Source organism: Dunckerocampus dactyliophorus, chromosome 6, assembly GCF_027744805.1.
Source record: "Dunckerocampus dactyliophorus isolate RoL2022-P2 chromosome 6, RoL_Ddac_1.1, whole genome shotgun sequence".
NCBI lineage: Eukaryota > Metazoa > Chordata > Actinopteri > Syngnathiformes > Syngnathidae > Dunckerocampus > Dunckerocampus dactyliophorus.
In genome coordinates, this window is record NC_072824.1 from 5,895,897 (window position 1) to 5,914,673 (window position 18,777).

An 18,777-nucleotide genomic window follows, 5' to 3' on the forward strand; every position below is an offset into this window, starting at 1 on the left:
TTATTGTGTGACTAATTGATTTATTATCGTCTCAGTCCTAGTGCCCACGAGACAAATCTTTTCTGAACGAGAAATCTTGTCACGTCTTACTCATTGTATATAGCAAGTTATTGTTTTTACATTATTAATCATTTGTAGTGCATGAGATGCTACTACTACTACTACAGCTACTGCCATCTTGTGGAGTTTATTTTTAAAACAACATCAGGAGGTTGCCCAAAGCCACAGCTGTTGTTCCAATGTTTTAAAAAGAAATTGAGACTTATTTGCTTTTGTCGATCACGTGCCCGATGACTATAGGAGACTTTTATGATATCATCGACCTTCGGATTCAGCCTCTTTTGGGACACAGCTCAAATGACAAGTGGACCAGAAAGTAAGGTCTGGTCCAGCGAGCCGGCCTTCTGTTAGGTCAACAAACACATTGCCTGGCCTGAAAACAGTGTTTGACAAAGCTTGCTGAGTGGTTGAGGCCTTGGTCTGGTTCAAGTCCTGCTGAGGACAACAAAACGCCACCTGCATTTCAGCCTCTCGTATCAACGGCAGCATCACGTCAACGTACGACAACCGAGTCAGACTAAGCAACTTCAATGGAATTCCAGGACAGGACGTGGTAAAGGTGTCAAAATCCAGGCAAAGACAGAAATAAACCCGTAACTAATCATTGACTCAAGACACAGGTGTGAGATGAGGGGGGGAGAGGTTGACACGAAACAAGCGCTCCTCTCAGGCACTGTCAGCATCCATGCTATTGTCCATGTCTTTGTCTTTGTCATTTCTGCTTCTGGACATTATCATGTGAGACCACATCTGCTCTTTGTTGATGATCTTTGACAGCTACTGAATGTGGCATCATCTCTGCACTGTCTCACTACCACAACGGGGAGCCGAAAAAAACACTACATGGATGTTCAGAAGTACGGATGATGGACAATGGATAGATGTTCTTGACTTCCCAGTGGGTCTCATTTGACAACAATGTGTCCCATAGAAAACCATGTCAATGTTTATCAGTTCCGGGATCAAGAATAAGAATAAAGACCTGCTTGAGACCAACAAAGGTGTGTTCCTTTCAACTGCCACGTTGGTGACCCGGACATGATGCAATGTGGCAGTGGAAAGGAAAACGCAGTGTTGGTCTCAAGCAGGTCTTTTTTCTTCAACCGTCAACGACAGAATGAATGTTCAGATGGGAAACTCCTATTTTGCGCCCAAAATATATAGTCCACAAACCACGCCCCCGACACAACAGCCGAACATGTGAGAGGCATTCAACTAAGGGACTACCGACACAGAAACGTTTTCTGGTCAAAAAAGTAAAGTATTTGATCCTTTCAGCCTTTCAGCCACACGGAAACGGCTTTTTGGGTGACCTGAAACAGTATTTTTTTTAAGCGGATTCCGTGTAGACAAGCAACCCGCTTCTTACAGAAAATGATGACGTCACCGAGCCGTTGCCGTCACGTGACCAGAAGTGAGTTTGACAACAAGCCAACATAATATCTGAACATTCCGACTGGCATGACTCACCCCAGTTGACATTCGTCTGATATTTTGTTGTCTCAAACTCCAAACTGACTCCCAGAAGTCATTTCTCTTCATCGTAAGTCTAGATGAGCCTTCGAAAGTGGAAGACGACAGACTTATGCGCATGTGTTCCTTCTTCTTCTATAGTTTGGTGTGTCACGTGGTTTCATCTGTCTGTTCACAGCGCCACATGCAGGTGTGCCTTGTGTATTACATCATTTTCACCCAGTGATTCAACTATTTACTAATCCGGTACAATGTGGATGCAGATGCAGATGAAGACATCTAACGGATTGGGAGGGAGCAGGGAGATATAAATCGTTACTGTTACCTTGTGGAATTGATAGGTACTGCGGGAATTAACTGTGCATTACATTGATTTGTATACATAATTGACAGCTGATGAATTGTGATGCTCATATCCAGTACCGAGCAGCCAGACCCTTTCCTATAGTATTTTCCTGTAGTGCTCTATGGTCATCATCACACTTTTCCCTCTTTACTGTTACCGGTGCCCTGTTGTGGCAGCATCACAAAAAAGCCAAAGAAAAAGCAAAGGATGGGGGAAGTTAATATTTTGCTGGCATCACGCATGATGATGCTGTGAACTGTTTTTTTGGTTGAAGTCCACATTGTACCACTTTTGGATTGATGGATGATGGACAGATTTGGCTTTATAAAAATGAAAGTGACAGTTTTGGTGTATTATGACGGCTATGAATAATGTACATTTGTGTGCACAGTATGTACTGAATGATGGGTGAGGGATGTACGGATAGATGACAGATGGAACCAAGACTGTTCCTTGGAAAACATCAGATCGGGTTGGACTGTGTGTCAAAATAAGATCAAGAAGTTATTTCTGTCTGAGAGGTTGTGGAGCACTTTTGAAGTGTTACGTGTTGCGTAACTCACTGGTCCTGTGGCTCGATACCAACAATAATAGACGTGTTCACCGCTAACATTTGTCACGATGTACAGTAGAAGACCAGGAGACGTGTTGATTCCTACAAACAGGAGACAAGATTGGACCTGACAGAGATTCATGAAACCAGCACGGCATCTTCACAAGCCAAAAGTCAAGCATCTGTTTGGTCCATGTCCTGGTGCCGAAAGTCCAAAGATTCAAGCAAGAAGGGGAGGGGACCTACCATGTCTCAATGAATTATTAAACTTTCCTTCTATAACAATGTGGGCAAACTTTTTGACATTGGGTTAAAAAATTTGGCCGAGCGGCAGTCAACATATATGTGGTCATCAAACAGAACAACATACTTACTCATGGTGCAACAAAATAACACGATACATCCACAGCTAGTTAACGCATCACATACATCAACCACTGCTACTACGTGGGTAATAAACAACAACTAAGCCTTAAACACAACATATAACTTAAACTGTCATTCACAACTTCCCGCAGGGCATGCTGCGTAGTCCTGTGGCCAATGACAAAACATTGGATCTCAGGAGTATGTGAACGTCTCTCCATGTTTACTTCCCTAAGGACCTCCTCGACATGTTCTGCAATCAAGCAAAAATGCAACAACATTGACATTTATTTGTATGGCCACATGGTGCAGTAGGTAAGTTACATTGTGTGTCACGTGTTGTGTTGTTTGGATCGCTTTTTTGTACGAGCTACAGATTGCATCTGACTACTTCCTGCGTGATTCAAGCGTGCCACAGTAGCACTGCAAGTCATGTTGCCAGCTACAGTTTTGATGTTAATTTGGATTTAGACTTTGGTGGGCTTAATGTGGCCCGTGGACCGCAGTTTGCCTATGTGTTCTATAAACTCGCAACACAAATTTGAGACTTCTAAGAATAGACATTTCTGGAGAACTTCATTCATAGTGTGAACATGTATCTGCGAAGTAAGTAACATTAACATGCACTCATAACAAAACAGTTACCAATCCTTCCTGATTCTGCAGTCTTACCTGCCTGTCTGGTACTCCTCTCTCCAGCAAGCACCAATCCCAGAAGATAGACCGCTCGGGACCTCCCCTGCCCCCTGGTGTGGAGGCCTCTCTGGTCGTGTGGAGGAGACACAGCAGCAAAGAAGAAGAGGAGACCAGTTCCATAGTTCACATCCCAACCATCTCGTCGGGATGCTTGTGACGTCAGCCACGAGCCGAGCTCAGTCCGGCTCAAAAGAAGTTCTGATGGGAGGTGCGTCAGATGAAATCTTTTCTGGCCCGTTTGTGTCGGAAAGGTTTGTTCCTCTCCAAAGGTCGTTGAAGACTGGCTGCTCGCCATCCACTCCACTAACGCCACCCTCTCTCTCCCTCTCTCTTTTTACTCCATCCTCACCACTTCTCCTCCCTCCTCCTCTCATTATTCTACGTTTGCTGCACACACACAGTCCACTTTATTAGGTACACAATATCACGATGTGACTGTTACTGCAGTAATGCATTTACAAATGTACACATACCCGTTAGACCATCACTTTCAATGAATAAACATTAACAGCCTGTAATACTGAGCTGTATGCTGGTTCGTGCAAACTATACTACAGTTAGTTTGTATATTTATGTTGCAAAATATAGAATGGAGCTTGAATCTCTTTGAGTGGAACCATAAAGATAGAATATACAGTACAGTCGTCCCTCGCCACTTCACGCTTTGAATTTTGCTGCTTAAATCAATATATATGCTGTTTTGTGGTTGAATAGGGCCTATTGGCCAAAAAAAATATGCATATTTAACACATTTTGTTATTTTTTGGCCAAAATTTCAAGCATAAAAATGGCTAAATGAACTAAAATACAAATAAGGTATTCAGAAGACGCATCCAAAGACGGTGTGATGATATGTAGTACAGTCATCCCTCGTTTATCACAATTAATCGGTTCCAGACCAGACCATGGTAAGTGAATTTCTGCAACGTAGGATTCCTTCTTGTTAAATTGAATATTTTCGTACTTTGAGTGTAGGAAAAAAAATAAATATTAACATTATTAGAGCCCTTGAGACATGAAATAACACCCCTATAGTCACCTTTACACTCCTACTTCTCTATACAGTAGACAAAATAAGAGTAAATAAGACGTAATATAGACTCACAAGTGTTAGAATTGGAAGTGTTCCTTGTTGTTTCGTTAATGTAACATTACTGACACCTAGTGACTAGTGTAGAATACTGCATATCATCACAACCTCTTTAAATGTGTGTTGTGAATGCTTTATACAGTCAAACTTGTCTTAGCGGCCACCTGCCTATAGCAGCCACTGTTGTAGACCCTGTGTATAGCAGTCACCTGTCTAACGCGGCCAGCGGCCACCCATTTTGTATCCCTTGGTAAATATCTGACCGCATATAGCGGCCAAAATACCAACTGAAGCAGAAGTTTCATGCACGAAAAAGTTTTGTTTTTTAAGCAATGAAGCCGTTGTGTGTAGATTTTAATTACTGAGTCCTAGCTCAGTCACAATCATTCACAAGATCCACACAAACCGTCAGTTGTTCGACATTAAAAAAGCCGTCTTCTTAAGGCCCGGTCACACCGCCTGAACTTTGCTGTAGCGTTCCTGGAGCGGTGAAAAAAATTCTTCACGAATCGAAAACCGAAAACACGGGCGTTGTCCTAGCGGTGTACCGCTGAAATCGTCTTGCTTTAGCGTTGGTTTAACGGTAGCGAACATTGGTTTAGCGGTGACGCGAGCGTTGATAGAGCGGCATTCTGCGCATGCGGGCTGGTGGCATCCTAATGAAGTGCTGGAAGGCTCGTGGATCCTCATTCCTCAGCTCCACCATCAGCTTGTCATACAGTCCATGTTCAGGCCTTCTCAGTAGCCACTGTCTGACCCACACAACTCTCTCATTCTTCTCTCTCTTCTCCTTCTGTCAACAGCTTGTTGCAATCTGAGGAGGTTCTGATTCTGCTGCTGGACTAGTGCACCAATCATAGCAGGTCTCTCAGCATCCATGGTAGTACAGTTTTACTGTAACTTTGCGCAAATTCGATATAACTGAGGTCTGCACTCAACGGCTATTTCAAATGGGCTCCTGGTGCATTTCTCCCTGTATTTATAGCCAAATTCTGGTCCCCCTCCGACACCTCCATACCAACGCCAAACCAAAGTTCATCACCGCAATGGATCGCTGCTTCATCGCCTGACACCGTTCCAGCAATCCCGTGTCCGCTTGTAAAACGCTTACAACCGCTCCACCAAAGTTTGTGCAACGTTTAATCACCGCCCGGGCAAAGCTGGCGAAGCAGCAGTGGTCCAGCGTTCAAGATTTCTGCGTTGGCCTAGTGGACCCAAGCGTCCACGAACTTGCGTCTAGCGGCGCCAAACTTTGACTGGGCGTTGTTGGAGCGGTGATGAACTTTGCCGTGGCGGAAAATTGCCCGCTCCTCACCGCTCGCAATATTTTGTGCAGCTCAAAACTTTCGGAGCGGCAAGGGACCATCAGCGGTGGCCGAGCGTATACGGCGTTGCCTTAATGGGGGCCAACTTCTGTTAAACAGTGGTGAACGGTTACGAGCGGTGATTAATTTTTTTCACCGCTCCACGAACGCTACAGCAAAGTTCGGGCGGTGTGACCGGGCTTTTACTTTGCAATGCCGCCCTGAAAAGATTCAATGACAGCCAAAACAGTAATCTTCCCACTTTGCAATAGATTCTAAAATGGCCAAAACACCTGAATAAAACATCAAAAATTTCACTTAATTGCCGACTAATTAGAGATTAGAAGCCCATTCAATAAGAAAGGAGCAATGGTGTGGTGTGCTGTGTGCTGCGATACTTCCCTCTCCTGTGCTCTTCGTTGCAGTACACCCTACACACCACCTGGAGACGATCAGCAGCAGATACTTAAGACGGAAGCGTTCCTTCACCTGGTGCCAGATCGTTGCTATTCGCTCCTCGACTCAGGCTCTCCTAGTCCAGCAGTTACCCACTGTCTGCTATTCGTAGTGAAGCTTTCTTGCCATTCTTTTTTCCCTGCCTGGCTCACTCTGGCAGCGTAAGCAACCTTTGCTATTGTTCCTGCTTGGTTTTCAGCAGTGTTTTGTGTTAGTCTTACTCTACTCTTTTGGTAGCTCTTTTTGTTCTTTGCTCCTTTTCCCGTGTGTCATCCGGGTCACCTTTTGTAGTAATTACCCTTTGTTGTACTTTTGCACCTGTGTTGTACTTTTCATCTTTTTCTGGTTTGGAATAAACATCTTCCAACCACACGTCGACTACCGCATCTTGGGATCCAATCTACGGCACTAGTTTATAACGATCTTCGCACCTCCTCCGCACTCTATTGTTCACGTACACACCCATTCATGACTGCTTCACGCGTATCCTGTTAGATCCCATTCCTCAGGCTCGTTCACGAAAGTTTGTATTTCTTGCTTTTAAAATCGTGTTTAAAAAAAAATCAAAGATGGAAATTAATTTCTCCGCTACTTATATTTTTATAATTTTATTACCTTCTTTGATTTAATTTTTAAAATTATTTTTAAACACCAAATTTTTAATTTTTGTGAACATGTTAATATGTTTGCGCAAAAATTCAAAATGGCCGCCAACCTGTCTATAGCGGCCACCTGCCTATAGCGGCCACTTTTGCCGTTTCCCCTCAGCGGCCGATATAGACAGGTTTGACTGTATTTTTATTTTACTTCATTTAGCTACGTAATTCTAGCCTTGAAAATGCTTCATTTAGGCAAAAAAACATAACATTTGTTTATATATGCATTTTTTAAACCTAATAATAGACCGTATTCAAACACGAAACAGCGCTGACATATTAATATATTTTGGAAAAACTGTGACAAGAGCAAAGTTGTGAAATTTGAAGCACAAAGTGGTGGGACTACTGTGTTCTACATTCTACTGCCTGGGGTCGTTAGGTGTCAGTAATGTTACTGTAATGTTGGGTGAGACACACAAGCACCAGACTCGATTGCCGGACCAACAGGCTGTAAAAGTGACTAAAAGGGTGTTATTTCAAGTCTAAAGGGCTCTAATGTTAAAAAAAAAACTTAAAACGTCGCAAACAGGTTTTCTATGCTTTAACTTGCATTTATAAATAAATTAACTGCAATAAATGAGGGATTACTGTACAGTATACTGTATATGAAAAATATATACATCAGCATAGATATACAGTATATGCAATTTATATGTATATACAGTATATATATTTATATATAAGTATTAAATAGATATTAATATAATAAATCAATTTTCTATGCCACTTTTCCTCACTAGGGTGACGGGTGTATGCTGGAGCCTATCCCAGCTGACTTCGGGCGAGAGGCGGGGTACACCATGGACTGGTCGCCAGCCAATTGCAGGACATAATATAATATATAATCAAATATATTTATATTTAATATATATCCCCTTCTGTACCAATACATCAGCAAAAAGTATTCACACAATAGCAGGAAAAATCACAATTTTAACTGACCCTTAATTTGGTGGGAAAACATATTTTATTGTTAACTATTTAGAGTCTTGCAGAATGAAAGCCGTTGCGAGGGTTCGATCAAGTAATTTCATTTAAATTTAGTTTAAAATAGGGCAATCTATAAAGTTGTAGTGCAGATGGAAGATTTTTTGGTTGTTATGGTCCGAAAGCGGGGCATTAACCCAGCAGATCCAGCAGATGGCGCTGTTTGTGGGAAAAAAGCTGCCGGTATGCGTCAGTTTGTAATATGCATTACTGCCATCTACAGGACAGGAGGAACAGACGCCATAATTTTCCACTCAAAAAGGTCAAACAGACGTGTTTCGAGTGTTCGGCCTCGGCGCTCTACCGAGTGACAATCATTAGTTCACATTCAGAAGCATTCGTCTGCACTTTGTCTGTCTCTTGCCCTTTGGCGTGCACGCTCCTGTAACATGCCATTGTCTCCACGTGTGACAGTAAGGCCTGCTGACTTAGCATCTTTCTGACAATGGTGCTGATGTTCATGAACACAAAGGATGCAAAAGGTCAACATTGATTAACCTCATTTGGGCACCCACAAAGACCAAACGGCAGTGCATGAAAGAAGGCACCCTTGAACGCGGCGCACAAATCATGTTTGGGAATGAAGATCCATGCGTGTGCCATTATCATCACTAACGCACTCACTGAATTAGGCTGCAGATAACAACAGTGTAAAAAGATTGTAGGTGACCACAATGCACTCCAATTGAAATCTCTCAAGTATTCCAACACAAAAGTGAATGCACTCACAATGAACCTAGCGCTACCGAGTGGTGAAGTTGGTGTATTACAGTTCCATCACACTTCTGTTAACAAAGTCATGTCAATAATGAAGAAAGATACTACTCTTAAGTAGCGTTACAAACACACAAACTGTCAATTTATTTGTATAACAACTTTAATTGCATCATCTTGTAAAACATCAACATGTGTTCCTCAATTAAAGACTATCAAAAGGTTAACAAGAGAGTTCTTCGAGTTCCTCTATGTGTCTGTTCTGGTTCCTGGCTGGACAATCTGCCTCCCGCTTTCACCTCCAAACCGTATGGACATGATGCTGGGGTTACCACGGCGGCGACATTGGCTGTGGGTTCTGGAGGTAGGACATGACCACGGCTGAGATGGACAGCCTGCGGACGCAACGGACGACATGAAATACTTGAAGTCACTCGGATCATACCAGTTGTTTCCCGCCACAAAAAGATTTGGCCGCCCGTTCGCCCTCGCTCATAAACACATTATAATGGGGCTGGTATGCATAACTCTGCTTGTTAACACACTTCACATGCACCTGGTCTAACAGAGAATAAGAAGATGTAGCAGGAGGGATCAGTGTTGCCAGCTTAGCGACACTGTCGCTATATCTAGCAAGTAATCAGACCCCTCAAGATACTCTTTTTCAAAAAAGCGACAGGCAACAAATCTAGTGAAAAGAGAGCGGCTCTCAAAGGGGTAAGATGTCTTCTGGGATTGAACTGGTTTAGAGTGGTAAAGGTATAGATGTGTGTGTTCAAGTTTAGGAACACAGAAGCTTTGTGGATTTATTAAGCTGCGGCAGCATCAGAGAACGTTATGTATAGGCTTCTCTTTTGCGTCTCATAGCACGTAACTGTTGTGCGTTGAAGGACCGTCGAACACAGTGCAATATCTTAATCCTTGCCGAAAAACATTACAGATGAATCAAAGACATAAACATGCAAAAAAATAGGTGGGCTTTTAACAGCGACTCCGACATTAAACCATGTATCGCTCTTCTCAACGAACGGCGGGTGCGGTTGTGGACACTTCACCCATCTAAAAACACACACAGGTGGCTCCGTCTTGTTTTTGACATTAAAAAATACGACAAAAAGTGTCAGAAGAAAATTCGTTTGTAGTTGTAAACATATTTGTTGTGCTTTTCGAGCTTTTTTGACTCACTTTTTGTCTCCCACAATTCCTCTCATTTGCATGCAAATGCGTCATGGCCGATTCCCATGCAGCAACATGGCATGGACTGTGTTTTAGTTTGTATGTCACACTCACATGAAGCTGCTCATCATCTGTTTGGTGTCTTCCGAGCTCCTGGAGTTCGCAAAGCTGATGAAGGAACAGTAGACGGCAATCCAAGCGCACCATTTAAGCTGCGAGGTGAACATGCACTGGTTCATTTCCATTCACTTCAATGGTATTTATCATAGAACACCAATTCACACGCCAAACAGCCAACAAAAGCACATGTTGGATTAAAAACTCAACTTGAACAGTAAGAAACATTGACCTGAACCAAACAAAACATGGGATGGCAACTAACAAAAAGTACAAAACTACGACAGAATGAAATGACACTTTCGACAACAAAAAAAAACACGATGATCCAATCACAGTGGGGATGATTTACGTAGGTGATCCAATCAGAACTACTGTCTTTGTGAGCTAGGGAAGGTGGATTTTCCATCACAAAAATGCGAACCGCATGCTGCAATGTTGTAATAAGTTACACATCGCAATATGTCTATGCCTCGACAAACAGAAGAGTAGACATGTGGACAAATTTCATGTTTGATGGACAAGATATTCAATTTATCATTTTAAAACTAAAACATTTTAATTAAGAAAAAAACGCATACATTTGTGTTTATGTATGTGTGTATGTGTGCCAGGACTGCTGCCAGTCACATGGTCTACACACAAACAAACCAAATAGAGCACTAGCTTTATGCAGGTGTCAGACACGTTTCTTGTTTATATTTGACGTTGCCGTGGGGGCATGTTTCTGAGGTTTCATGTTTCATGTATTCTAAGTGGAGGTACAGTGTGGATGTGTGTGTCACCTTGAGCATCAGTCCACACATGCTGAAGATCATGCCCAGCAGGTTCATGTAGTCCGGGGTGGGGTCCTCGAGAGTCGGGTTTGTCTCTGTGGTGGGGGGCTTGTACCTGCAAAGCCACAGCATATTAGAAAGGCATACACAATGTCGGGAACGAACGGTGCAAAGTGGTAAATCTGCCAAATTTCCAACTGTTACTTTACGTCAGATGAAGTTAACGATGCCCAATCGCTTTAGGACCGTGTCACGATTAGCCAATGTTAGCCAAGCTAGGCTAGCACAAGCCTGCAAAACACATCGATGAAACTCTTGGACACTCACCGTAATACCTTATTTGGTCTCTTGGGATCTGCCATGTTATTAGAGGACATAATAACTGTAGAATTAAAAAATTATATATATGGTGATTGTTTCAGATAGCTTGCCGGTGACTTAGCTGACTGTACATTGGGGGAAGTAGACGTAGAGGACAGCTGTTTCCGCTATGGTTCAAAATAAAAGCATAAACTACTAACTGAAGCAACATTCAAAGGAGAAGACGAGTTTAGAAGTTGTATTTTGAAAGTACCCACGGTACAGTTTAAGCTTATCACATCGGTGTGCAGGAAATATCCCAGAGGAATGTGCTATACAATAATAAATTAAATAATTAATTCAATAATTAATTCAATAACTAATTAATTGTACATTATAACTAAAGGCTGGAATTTAAAGGGAATCTTAGGAAAGGGTGACAACACCAAAGATTGCAGCCAGGCTCTATTGTATTGTATTGTATGTACTTTATTGATCCCACAGCGGGGAAATTTACTTGTTACAGCAGCAAGCAAGCAAGACAAGTAAAGAGAACAGTAAAGTAAAGCACTACAACATGGTTCAGGTGGTGCAGGTGTTGTAGAGCCTGATAGCAGTCGGTATGAAGGACCTGCGGAACCTCTCCTTCTTACACCGTGGGTGTAACAGTCTACTGCTGAAGGAGCTGCTAAGGGAACCCACTAATGGGCTATCCTAAGGACACGTGGTTAATACATAAGGTGTAGAACGGTGTTTTTGCTCCCCCCCTTTGTAAACCTGTAATTGAAGTATTCACCCTAAAGATACACACTCCGGTACAGTAGGTGGCGGTATGCACCTAAACGTTGGTTGCAACCCGCCATAAACAACAGGAAGAAGAAGAAGGCCGGAAATGGCGTCCAGAATTTTGTCTCAGACCGCGGAAGTAAATAGCTGAACCGAATGCTAGCGCAAACAGGAAAAGCAGAGTTGTTATTCAAATGATTTAACGTATTGGTGTAATATTTGTTACGATACATACACATTCAGGGTGGATAAACCACAATGTTGCACACTTTAAAGCAAGCCGCACCTAGTTAAGAGAAGATAAAGACATACATGCTTACTACAATGCAAGAAACTGGAATAAATCTTCGCATCTAGATTCAATTCAAAACAAGTCCTTACATTCAGCTTTGAGTAAGTATCTAAAAAGTCTGGCAAGACGACAAACTACAAAATGCATCTACAGTATATAGCATTTGAATATGCTTGCCTCTTAGACTGAGTCATGCATTGTTGTCCACAACCCAGTGTTTATATGAGCAAAAGGGTAGCCTGAAACTATGTGTTTACTTTTCTCCCTGTTGTTTGGCCCTCCAGGTTGCATGAAAGATGTCGTTTCCTCTTCCCAAACCTCAGGCCCCTCAGCTTCCTCAGCATCTCTTACGTACCATTGACTGTAAACAAGGACCTGTCAGAGCTGTGCGCTTCAATGGTGATAAAGAGCCAACAACGTTTATTTCTTTGGTGTTGTTTGTCTTATGCTCTTCTCTGTCTCTTTCTCTACCGGGTCAGCTGATGGACAGTACCTGTTGTCCTGCGGCGCCGACAAATCTCTCAAACTGTGGAGCGGCAACCGAGGGACGCTGCTGAAGACCTACAGCGGCCATGGCTACGAGGTCCTGGACGCTGATGGGTGAGCAGCAGTGTTTGGAGCATAAAATCAGAAATGAAACATATCGAAAAAGTGGTGACTTCAGAGGGTTACATTTCCCTAAAATGTTGGTTGAACTCCGAATTGCACACCTTTGTTTCAGAAGTTGTTAATTGTTTGCTTGGACTCTTTTGGGTTGTTTTCTATCGTACTGAGCTGCTGTGCTGCCTTTTGTTTGTCTAACAATGACAATAAAGTTTTATTCAACTGTCTTTGAAATGGCTGTACCCACAGGTCCTTTGACAACAGTCAGATTTGCTCCTGCAGCTCGGACAAGACGGTTATCCTCTGGGACGTCGCCACCGGCCAGGTGGCCAGAAAACTCAGGGGTCACGCCGGGGTGAGCCCTGCTTGTTCTTTTTTTGTTCTTGTCTTTTTTTGCAGTTTTTCTTGACATGTCTCTATTTCTTTAATGCAGAAAGTCAACTGCGTACAGTTCAACGAGGAGGCGACAGTCATCCTGTCTGGTAGGCAAACAAAGAAAAAACAGCGGGTCACTCTGGTCGATTTGATCATAGGATCATTTCTGCTTTGTTAAAATGATGTGTTCACGGACGAAGGACTTGCTGGTTAACGCGAGCGTCTCCTCTGTTGTCTCTATTCCAGGTTCCATAGATGGGACAGTGCGCTGCTGGGACACCAGGTCTCGCAAGCTTGAGCCCATCCAGGTTTTGGATGATGCCAGAGACAGTGTCAGCAGCCTGAAAGTGGCCAAACACGAGCTGCTCACTGGGTCAGTGTCGCAAAAGTCAATGATTAACTTTAGTGTCCAGGGGAGGATTTTCTGCTTTTCCTCACTTTTGTGTTTACACTTATATTTCACGTTAAAAACTGTTTATCTTGCCCTAGTTAGTTTCATTTTTTCAGTATTTTCATTTTGACATTGTGTATCCGATTGATCGGCCACCGATTAGCATCGGCCAATTCCCGAAAAAAACACATGATCGGCTTACGCAGATAAATGCTTTTCAAAGCCAATCACAAAAAACGATCAGCACGTCGACCCTAGATGTGTGCTGTGTCACGTAGGGTTGCCAACCCCTGTATTGAGCCGACAAGGGATGCATTTTGGCAAGCTGACAAGGGACAGCTTGCCACAGGCTACGCCAATGGATGCCAGCGTGTTTGATCACTCTCTTATCAAACCGATTGCTGTCCGACTTTCCTTGCATCTTTGTTTACACGCTTTACCTAGCTGTCACTGGCAGCAGTTAACTGACTTATCCGCTTAGCTTCACGTCTTCGGACTTCAAATGTGACTTGTTTACCACAGTGACATTTTGTTGTAAAACAAGCAAGCGATGCGGTTAGTTTGTAGCTCATTTTTATCCACGGGGAAGTGGATATCACGTTCACAGGGTACGTACTAACTTTTTCAAGGGTCACTGAACAATTTTGCTCTGTTCTTGTCATTATACTAATTATGTATGTCTAGTCCTCAAAACAGGCTTTGTGTGTGGTTGTTTAATGAACATAAACACATAGCGTGTCCAGCCTTATGATGGTGATGCTATCACAGGGGTCTCCTAGCTCTCCAGCTTATTTTAGACAGACTTTATTGACCCACAAGGGAAACTGCTTGGTTACAGTAGCTCAGTTGCAGAAGACAAAGACAAACACTCTTACATAATAATAAAATATAATAACATAAAAAGAATCTAAGATAAACAAGATATGCTTATTTACAAGTAGTGTGTAGAAATATGGTAAATACAAGTACGTTTACACTTTATACATGGATGGCAGACAGTACAGCCAGGACCCAGAGCTGTACTGGAAATCAGAGGAATTTGATTTGAAGAGAATTTGAGTAGCTCACAAAGGGTCAAGGAATATTTGCTTCAACTCTTAGTAGTTTTTTGTTATAACTGTTAAATTCAAAATTGTTGCCTTTATATCATGACAAATGATAATAGTGATGAAAGTTGGACACCCCTGCAACCTGGACACTCTATTCTTTTAAGTTAAGCAAGACAGATTTCTATTTAATAAAGACATTTATTTGTACTAAAAAATAAATTATTGAACAATTCCCCATGTATTCGTATTACTCCAAAACATGCATCGAATTCAATTCAGGTTTGTGTCAAATAGTACAAAAATCATTTCACGCAGACAAAGGCAAAAAAAACCAAAAACCTTTCAGCCCAAGTTTATTTTGTAATAATTACCTAGTTGCCAGGGGCCCTCGGAATTGTTTAACGGTGGCCCTGGCCAATACCACTCATCATAAATACATTGAAAAATGCACAGTTAATCCACGTGATCAGTATCGGACGATCTCACTCATGTATGACCAAACTCGGCAGCATAAGACCCTTATCGGAGCCTTCTATTCTGCAAGTCCACTGTCATTAATTCAAAGCCATGATCTTTGCATCCGTTGGTCACTTGATGGCGGTGTTGGCTCACCTTTCCCCCTCTCGCTTAGCAAGCAAACTGCCTATAATGTTTTGACTGATCGATGCTTTTTTTCCCCCCCAATAGGAGGGTGGTGTCATGTTTCTTTCTTTAATAACTACTTTAATAATTATTGATCATGTTTCTGGTTTTACTTGATTTTCAAAGTTGATACCAGATCAAAGGCAAGCATTATCGTCTTTGTCCTGACATGTTGACTTTGGTGATGACGCCATCCAGGTCGGTGGACGGTCGAGTGAGACGCTACGACCTCAGAATGGGACAGCTTCACGTGGACTTCATCAGCAGTCAGTAAAACTCTTCCAGGAGAGTTAGTTGTGTCCATCTATGTCAAGGAAAACAAGTTACACAAAATGATTGTGTAACTTGTGTGCCGCAGGTCCCATCACGTGCGTGTGCTTCAGTCAGGATGGACAGTGCACGCTCAGCTCCAGTCTGGACTCCACAGTGAGACTGCTAGACAAGAGCACTGGAGAAATGCTGGGCGAGTGAGTGAGAAGTACATTGAGGAGACATGAGACACGTACCCCCCTTTGGTAAATGTGTGCATGCTGGCCTCAGGTACACGGGACACCAGATGAAGGGATACAAACTGGAATGCTGCCTGTCTTCCAAAGACACTCACGTCCTGAGCTGCTCCGAGGACGGACACGTGTACTGCTGGGACTTGGTGGAGGTAATAAAAGCACCCAGAGTTTGGTATGTCTAGTCACGTCTTCTACATGCGCGCTCATGATATTTTGCACTCTGTCGTCTCGCAGGGCTCTTTGTCCTTGAAGCTGCCTGTGGGCAAGGCCGTGGTCCAGTCCATGTCCTTCCACCCCAAGGAGACCCGCCTCCTTACCGCCACAGAGGGGCGTGTCCAAGTGTGGGCGGCTGAGCCTGAAGAGGCAGAGGATGCTGGCATGGCAACTTAATTTGTCGCATAGACAGAACTATGATTTGTGGGCTGTTTTGGGTGTGTACATATATTTTTGTAAACCACATCGTGACAATAGAAAAACAAAAAGTGTAGACAGAAGATATTTCATTTGTAGTTTTGAATGTATTTGATTTGCTCACTTTTTGCAAATTTGTTATGGCCAATTATGCAAATTTGATGACATCAATCCTCCCAACCCTTCACAGCCACAAATAGATTGTGGTGCTGTAGCAAGCACTGAACATGATGAAACTAAAGGATAAGTACTTTTTGTGTCTTCAAGCTACACTTTCATGTCCTTTCAATTAAAACGTTAAATTGTTTGCTTTCCTGTCAAAGTTTACTACATTATTACCTCCGCCAAGCACGGCGCAGAGGTTACGTTTTTGCTGGTGTTTATCTATTTGTCTGTGTTCAAAATAACTTGAAAAGTTCTGAATGGATTTAGATGAAATTATCAGGAAATGGGATATGCTATTTTCATGGGTAGACGCATATACATTGTATAAACACCATTATCCTGCTAGGTGTTAGCATGTTAACATGCAAATATTAGCATAGTGGCATTTTTTTTAGCATGAACATTATCATGCTACATGTTAGCATGCTCACATTAGCATGTTAGCATGATAACATTAGCATAGTAACATTTTTAGCCATTTTCATAGACACTGGTGTTAACATGCTAACGTGAGCATGTTAATGTGCATACTAGCATTTTTTAAAATATAATTTTCATGACTATGAACTTAAGCAGACACTTAGCATTATCATGCTAGGTATTAACATTCTTTAAGTCATTGAAACCTGTCCATGGTGTTTTCATGGTCAAGGAATCAAAATATGTAGATAAAATAAATGTAGAACTATTTATGGTGTAAATCAGCTATCCCCAACCCGGTGACGGGCCGCACAGAAAGAAAAAATTTCCATGATGTTTTATTTTGAAAAGTGGCCGGATTCTCTGTTACATCCGTCTCACTTGACCCATGTCCATTGTGCGTGTGCTAACTTTCTCTCGCCGCACAGATAGACTACTACTGTATTTTTATCATTTTTCTTTCACCTCATATTTGGTCTCAACTGCTGATACTATGTGGGAATGCATAAAGGTACGTTTTGACGACTTATTGAGTGCTAATGTGCACATTTGTCTCAAGTCAATTCATGCTAGCACACTGCCTTTTACCTCTGGAAATCTCTCTGGTAAACTCCAGAGATAAGATAAATTAGATCGCTATCATGTACGTCCCCCCTTTGTGGGAACACAAGCCGGTCCGTGGGTCAAAAAAGGTTAAATAAGTGAGGAGAAATAAGTGGTTATGTTCGTGAATTTATTTTTCCCTTAGAGGATGTTTATAACATGATTAAGTCCACAGACATGTATGCACTAAATGTAAAAAAAACAAAACAAAAAAAAAAAGTTACTTGACACACAAGCTGTATTTTCATTAGAACTGTCCATTTGAAAGTGTCCTCTACAGTGTGAGGGGTGAGGTCAGAGCCACTGTGAGTTCTTGACTGTCCACTGTGGGACGACCCATCAGGGATGTGTCCTGCAGCAGAGAGACCAGCTCAACAGGACCAGAAGCATCCTGCTTCACTGGACTCTTCTCGCACAAGACAACCATCTTGTCACTGCAGCCGCTCAGCCTGGAGGCCAGAGACCTTTTAGGCCGAGGCATCTTCTTCCTATCTGGGTCGTGGACCACACCGTGCCGCCGGAGGCTCTGCTTCATGGCGAAGGTCTTGCCGCAGCCGGGGTGGCCACAGGTGAAGGGTTGCAGCTCCTCGTGGAAGGCCTGGATGTGGCTCTGCAGGTTAAAGATGGTAGTGAAAGAGCGCTCGCAGGCCTCTCGGGGACACCTGTAAACCAGCCGGGTGTCCGAGTGGACCCTCTGGTGCTGCTCCAGGAACCAGGAGTCCTTAAACACCTTGCTGCACTGCTCGCAGCTAAGCGCCGGCCTGTGTTGCTCCCTCCTGTGCTTCAGGTACTCCGTCCAGGTACTCCCCGTGAAGATGCAGCTCTCCTGGGTGCAGGGGTAGCCTCTGTGCACCTTCATGTGGCGCTTGAGCCTGCTGGGGAAGGTGAAGCGCATGGTGCAGCCATCATGCGTGCACTGGTAGGCGGGTGTGTGAGTGTGCTGCTCGCTCATGTGCGACTTGAGCTGCTTGTTCTTCTTGAACTCCAGGTTGCAGCCGTCCACTTTGCACATGTATCGCTTGGCCTCCCCGGAGTGGACGCGGGTGACGTGCCGGGCACGGTTGGAGTTGGTGGTGAAAGCCTGCGCGCAGCCCTCCACCGTGCAAGGGAAGGGGTGCAGGCCGCTGTGGCTGAGCTGGTGGCGGGCTAGGTGGTAGGGGCTGCAGAAGTCCTTGTCGCAGCCGTCGTGAGGACATTTGTGCGGCTTGACGCCTGTGTGCTTACATAAGTGTGCGTCAAGCTTCCACTGCTTGTTGTAGGCCGCCGCGCAGCCGGCAAACGAGCAAATGAAACGTTTGTGAGGCTCCACATTTCCTTCCATTACGGCGTTTCCGAAATTACAACAGGAATCGCAACAATTTAAAGAATTACCTCCAAGAGCTGTCAACACGTTGCCACCCGAGACGCCATATCTTCCCACAATTCTCTGGCGTGTGACGTCCCTCAGAGATGTTTTCTGAA

General features: G+C 43.3%; 3 protein-coding genes across 4 annotated transcripts; 1 reads left to right on the forward strand and 2 right to left on the reverse strand.

The window, feature by feature from the left end:
• Positions 1-8,763: 8,763 nt before the first annotated feature.
• wdr83os (WD repeat domain 83 opposite strand) lies at positions 8,764-11,256 on the reverse strand. 2 transcript variants are annotated; one of them, XM_054779356.1, is made up of 4 exons: positions 11,101-11,256; positions 10,783-10,888; positions 9,995-10,092; positions 8,856-9,099 (listed from the first exon to the last, which is right to left on the reverse strand). In XM_054779356.1, exons 1-4 carry the CDS (start codon positions 11,148-11,150, stop codon positions 9,033-9,035), a joined length of 321 nt encoding a protein of 106 aa, XP_054635331.1. In that variant the 5' UTR covers positions 11,151-11,256; the 3' UTR covers positions 8,856-9,032. The 2 variants fall into 2 exon arrangements, with proteins under 2 accessions (XP_054635330.1, XP_054635331.1); XM_054779355.1 differs by lacking the exon at positions 9,995-10,092 and having other exon boundaries at positions 8,764-9,099.
• A 691-nt stretch (positions 11,257-11,947) lies between these two features.
• wdr83 (WD repeat domain containing 83) lies at positions 11,948-16,435 on the forward strand. Its single transcript, XM_054779152.1, has 10 exons — positions 11,948-12,252; positions 12,436-12,550; positions 12,631-12,751; positions 13,004-13,109; positions 13,188-13,236; positions 13,376-13,502; positions 15,410-15,477; positions 15,570-15,678; positions 15,752-15,866; positions 15,952-16,435. The coding sequence occupies exons 2-10, from the start codon at positions 12,448-12,450 to the stop codon at positions 16,105-16,107; spliced, it is 954 nt and encodes a 317-aa protein (XP_054635127.1). The 5' UTR covers positions 11,948-12,252; positions 12,436-12,447; the 3' UTR covers positions 16,108-16,435.
• A 1,010-nt stretch (positions 16,436-17,445) lies between these two features.
• LOC129182280 (transcription factor IIIA-like) lies at positions 17,446-18,770 on the reverse strand. The gene has a single exon (XM_054778169.1). The coding sequence runs from the start codon at positions 18,635-18,637 to the stop codon at positions 17,591-17,593; it is 1,047 nt and encodes a 348-aa protein (XP_054634144.1). The 5' UTR covers positions 18,638-18,770; the 3' UTR covers positions 17,446-17,590.
• Between the last annotated feature and the right edge of the window lie 7 nt (positions 18,771-18,777).

Excerpts from the sequence above, each read along its gene's own strand:
- wdr83os (XM_054779355.1), bottom strand. The coding sequence starts at position 11,150 with ATGTCCTCTAATAACATGGCAGATCCCAAGAGACCAAATAAGGTATTA. Across the intron at positions 10,889-11,100 it reads AGACCAAATAAGGTATTACG|GTACAAGCCCCCCACCACAG; the intron begins GTGAGTGTCCAA and ends GTGGCTTTGCAG. Across the intron at positions 9,100-10,782 it reads TGTGTGGACTGATGCTCAAG|GCTGTCCATCTCAGCCGTGG; the intron begins GTGACACACACA and ends TTGCGTCCGCAG.
- wdr83 (XM_054779152.1), top strand. The coding sequence starts at position 12,448 with ATGTCGTTTCCTCTTCCCAAACCTCAGGCCCCTCAGCTTCCTCAGCAT. Across the intron at positions 13,237-13,375 it reads GGCGACAGTCATCCTGTCTG|GTTCCATAGATGGGACAGTG; the intron begins GTAGGCAAACAA and ends TCTCTATTCCAG. Across the intron at positions 15,679-15,751 it reads ACTGGAGAAATGCTGGGCGA|GTACACGGGACACCAGATGA; the intron begins GTGAGTGAGAAG and ends TGCTGGCCTCAG.
- LOC129182280 (XM_054778169.1), bottom strand. The coding sequence starts at position 18,637 with ATGGAAGGAAATGTGGAGCCTCACAAACGTTTCATTTGCTCGTTTGCC.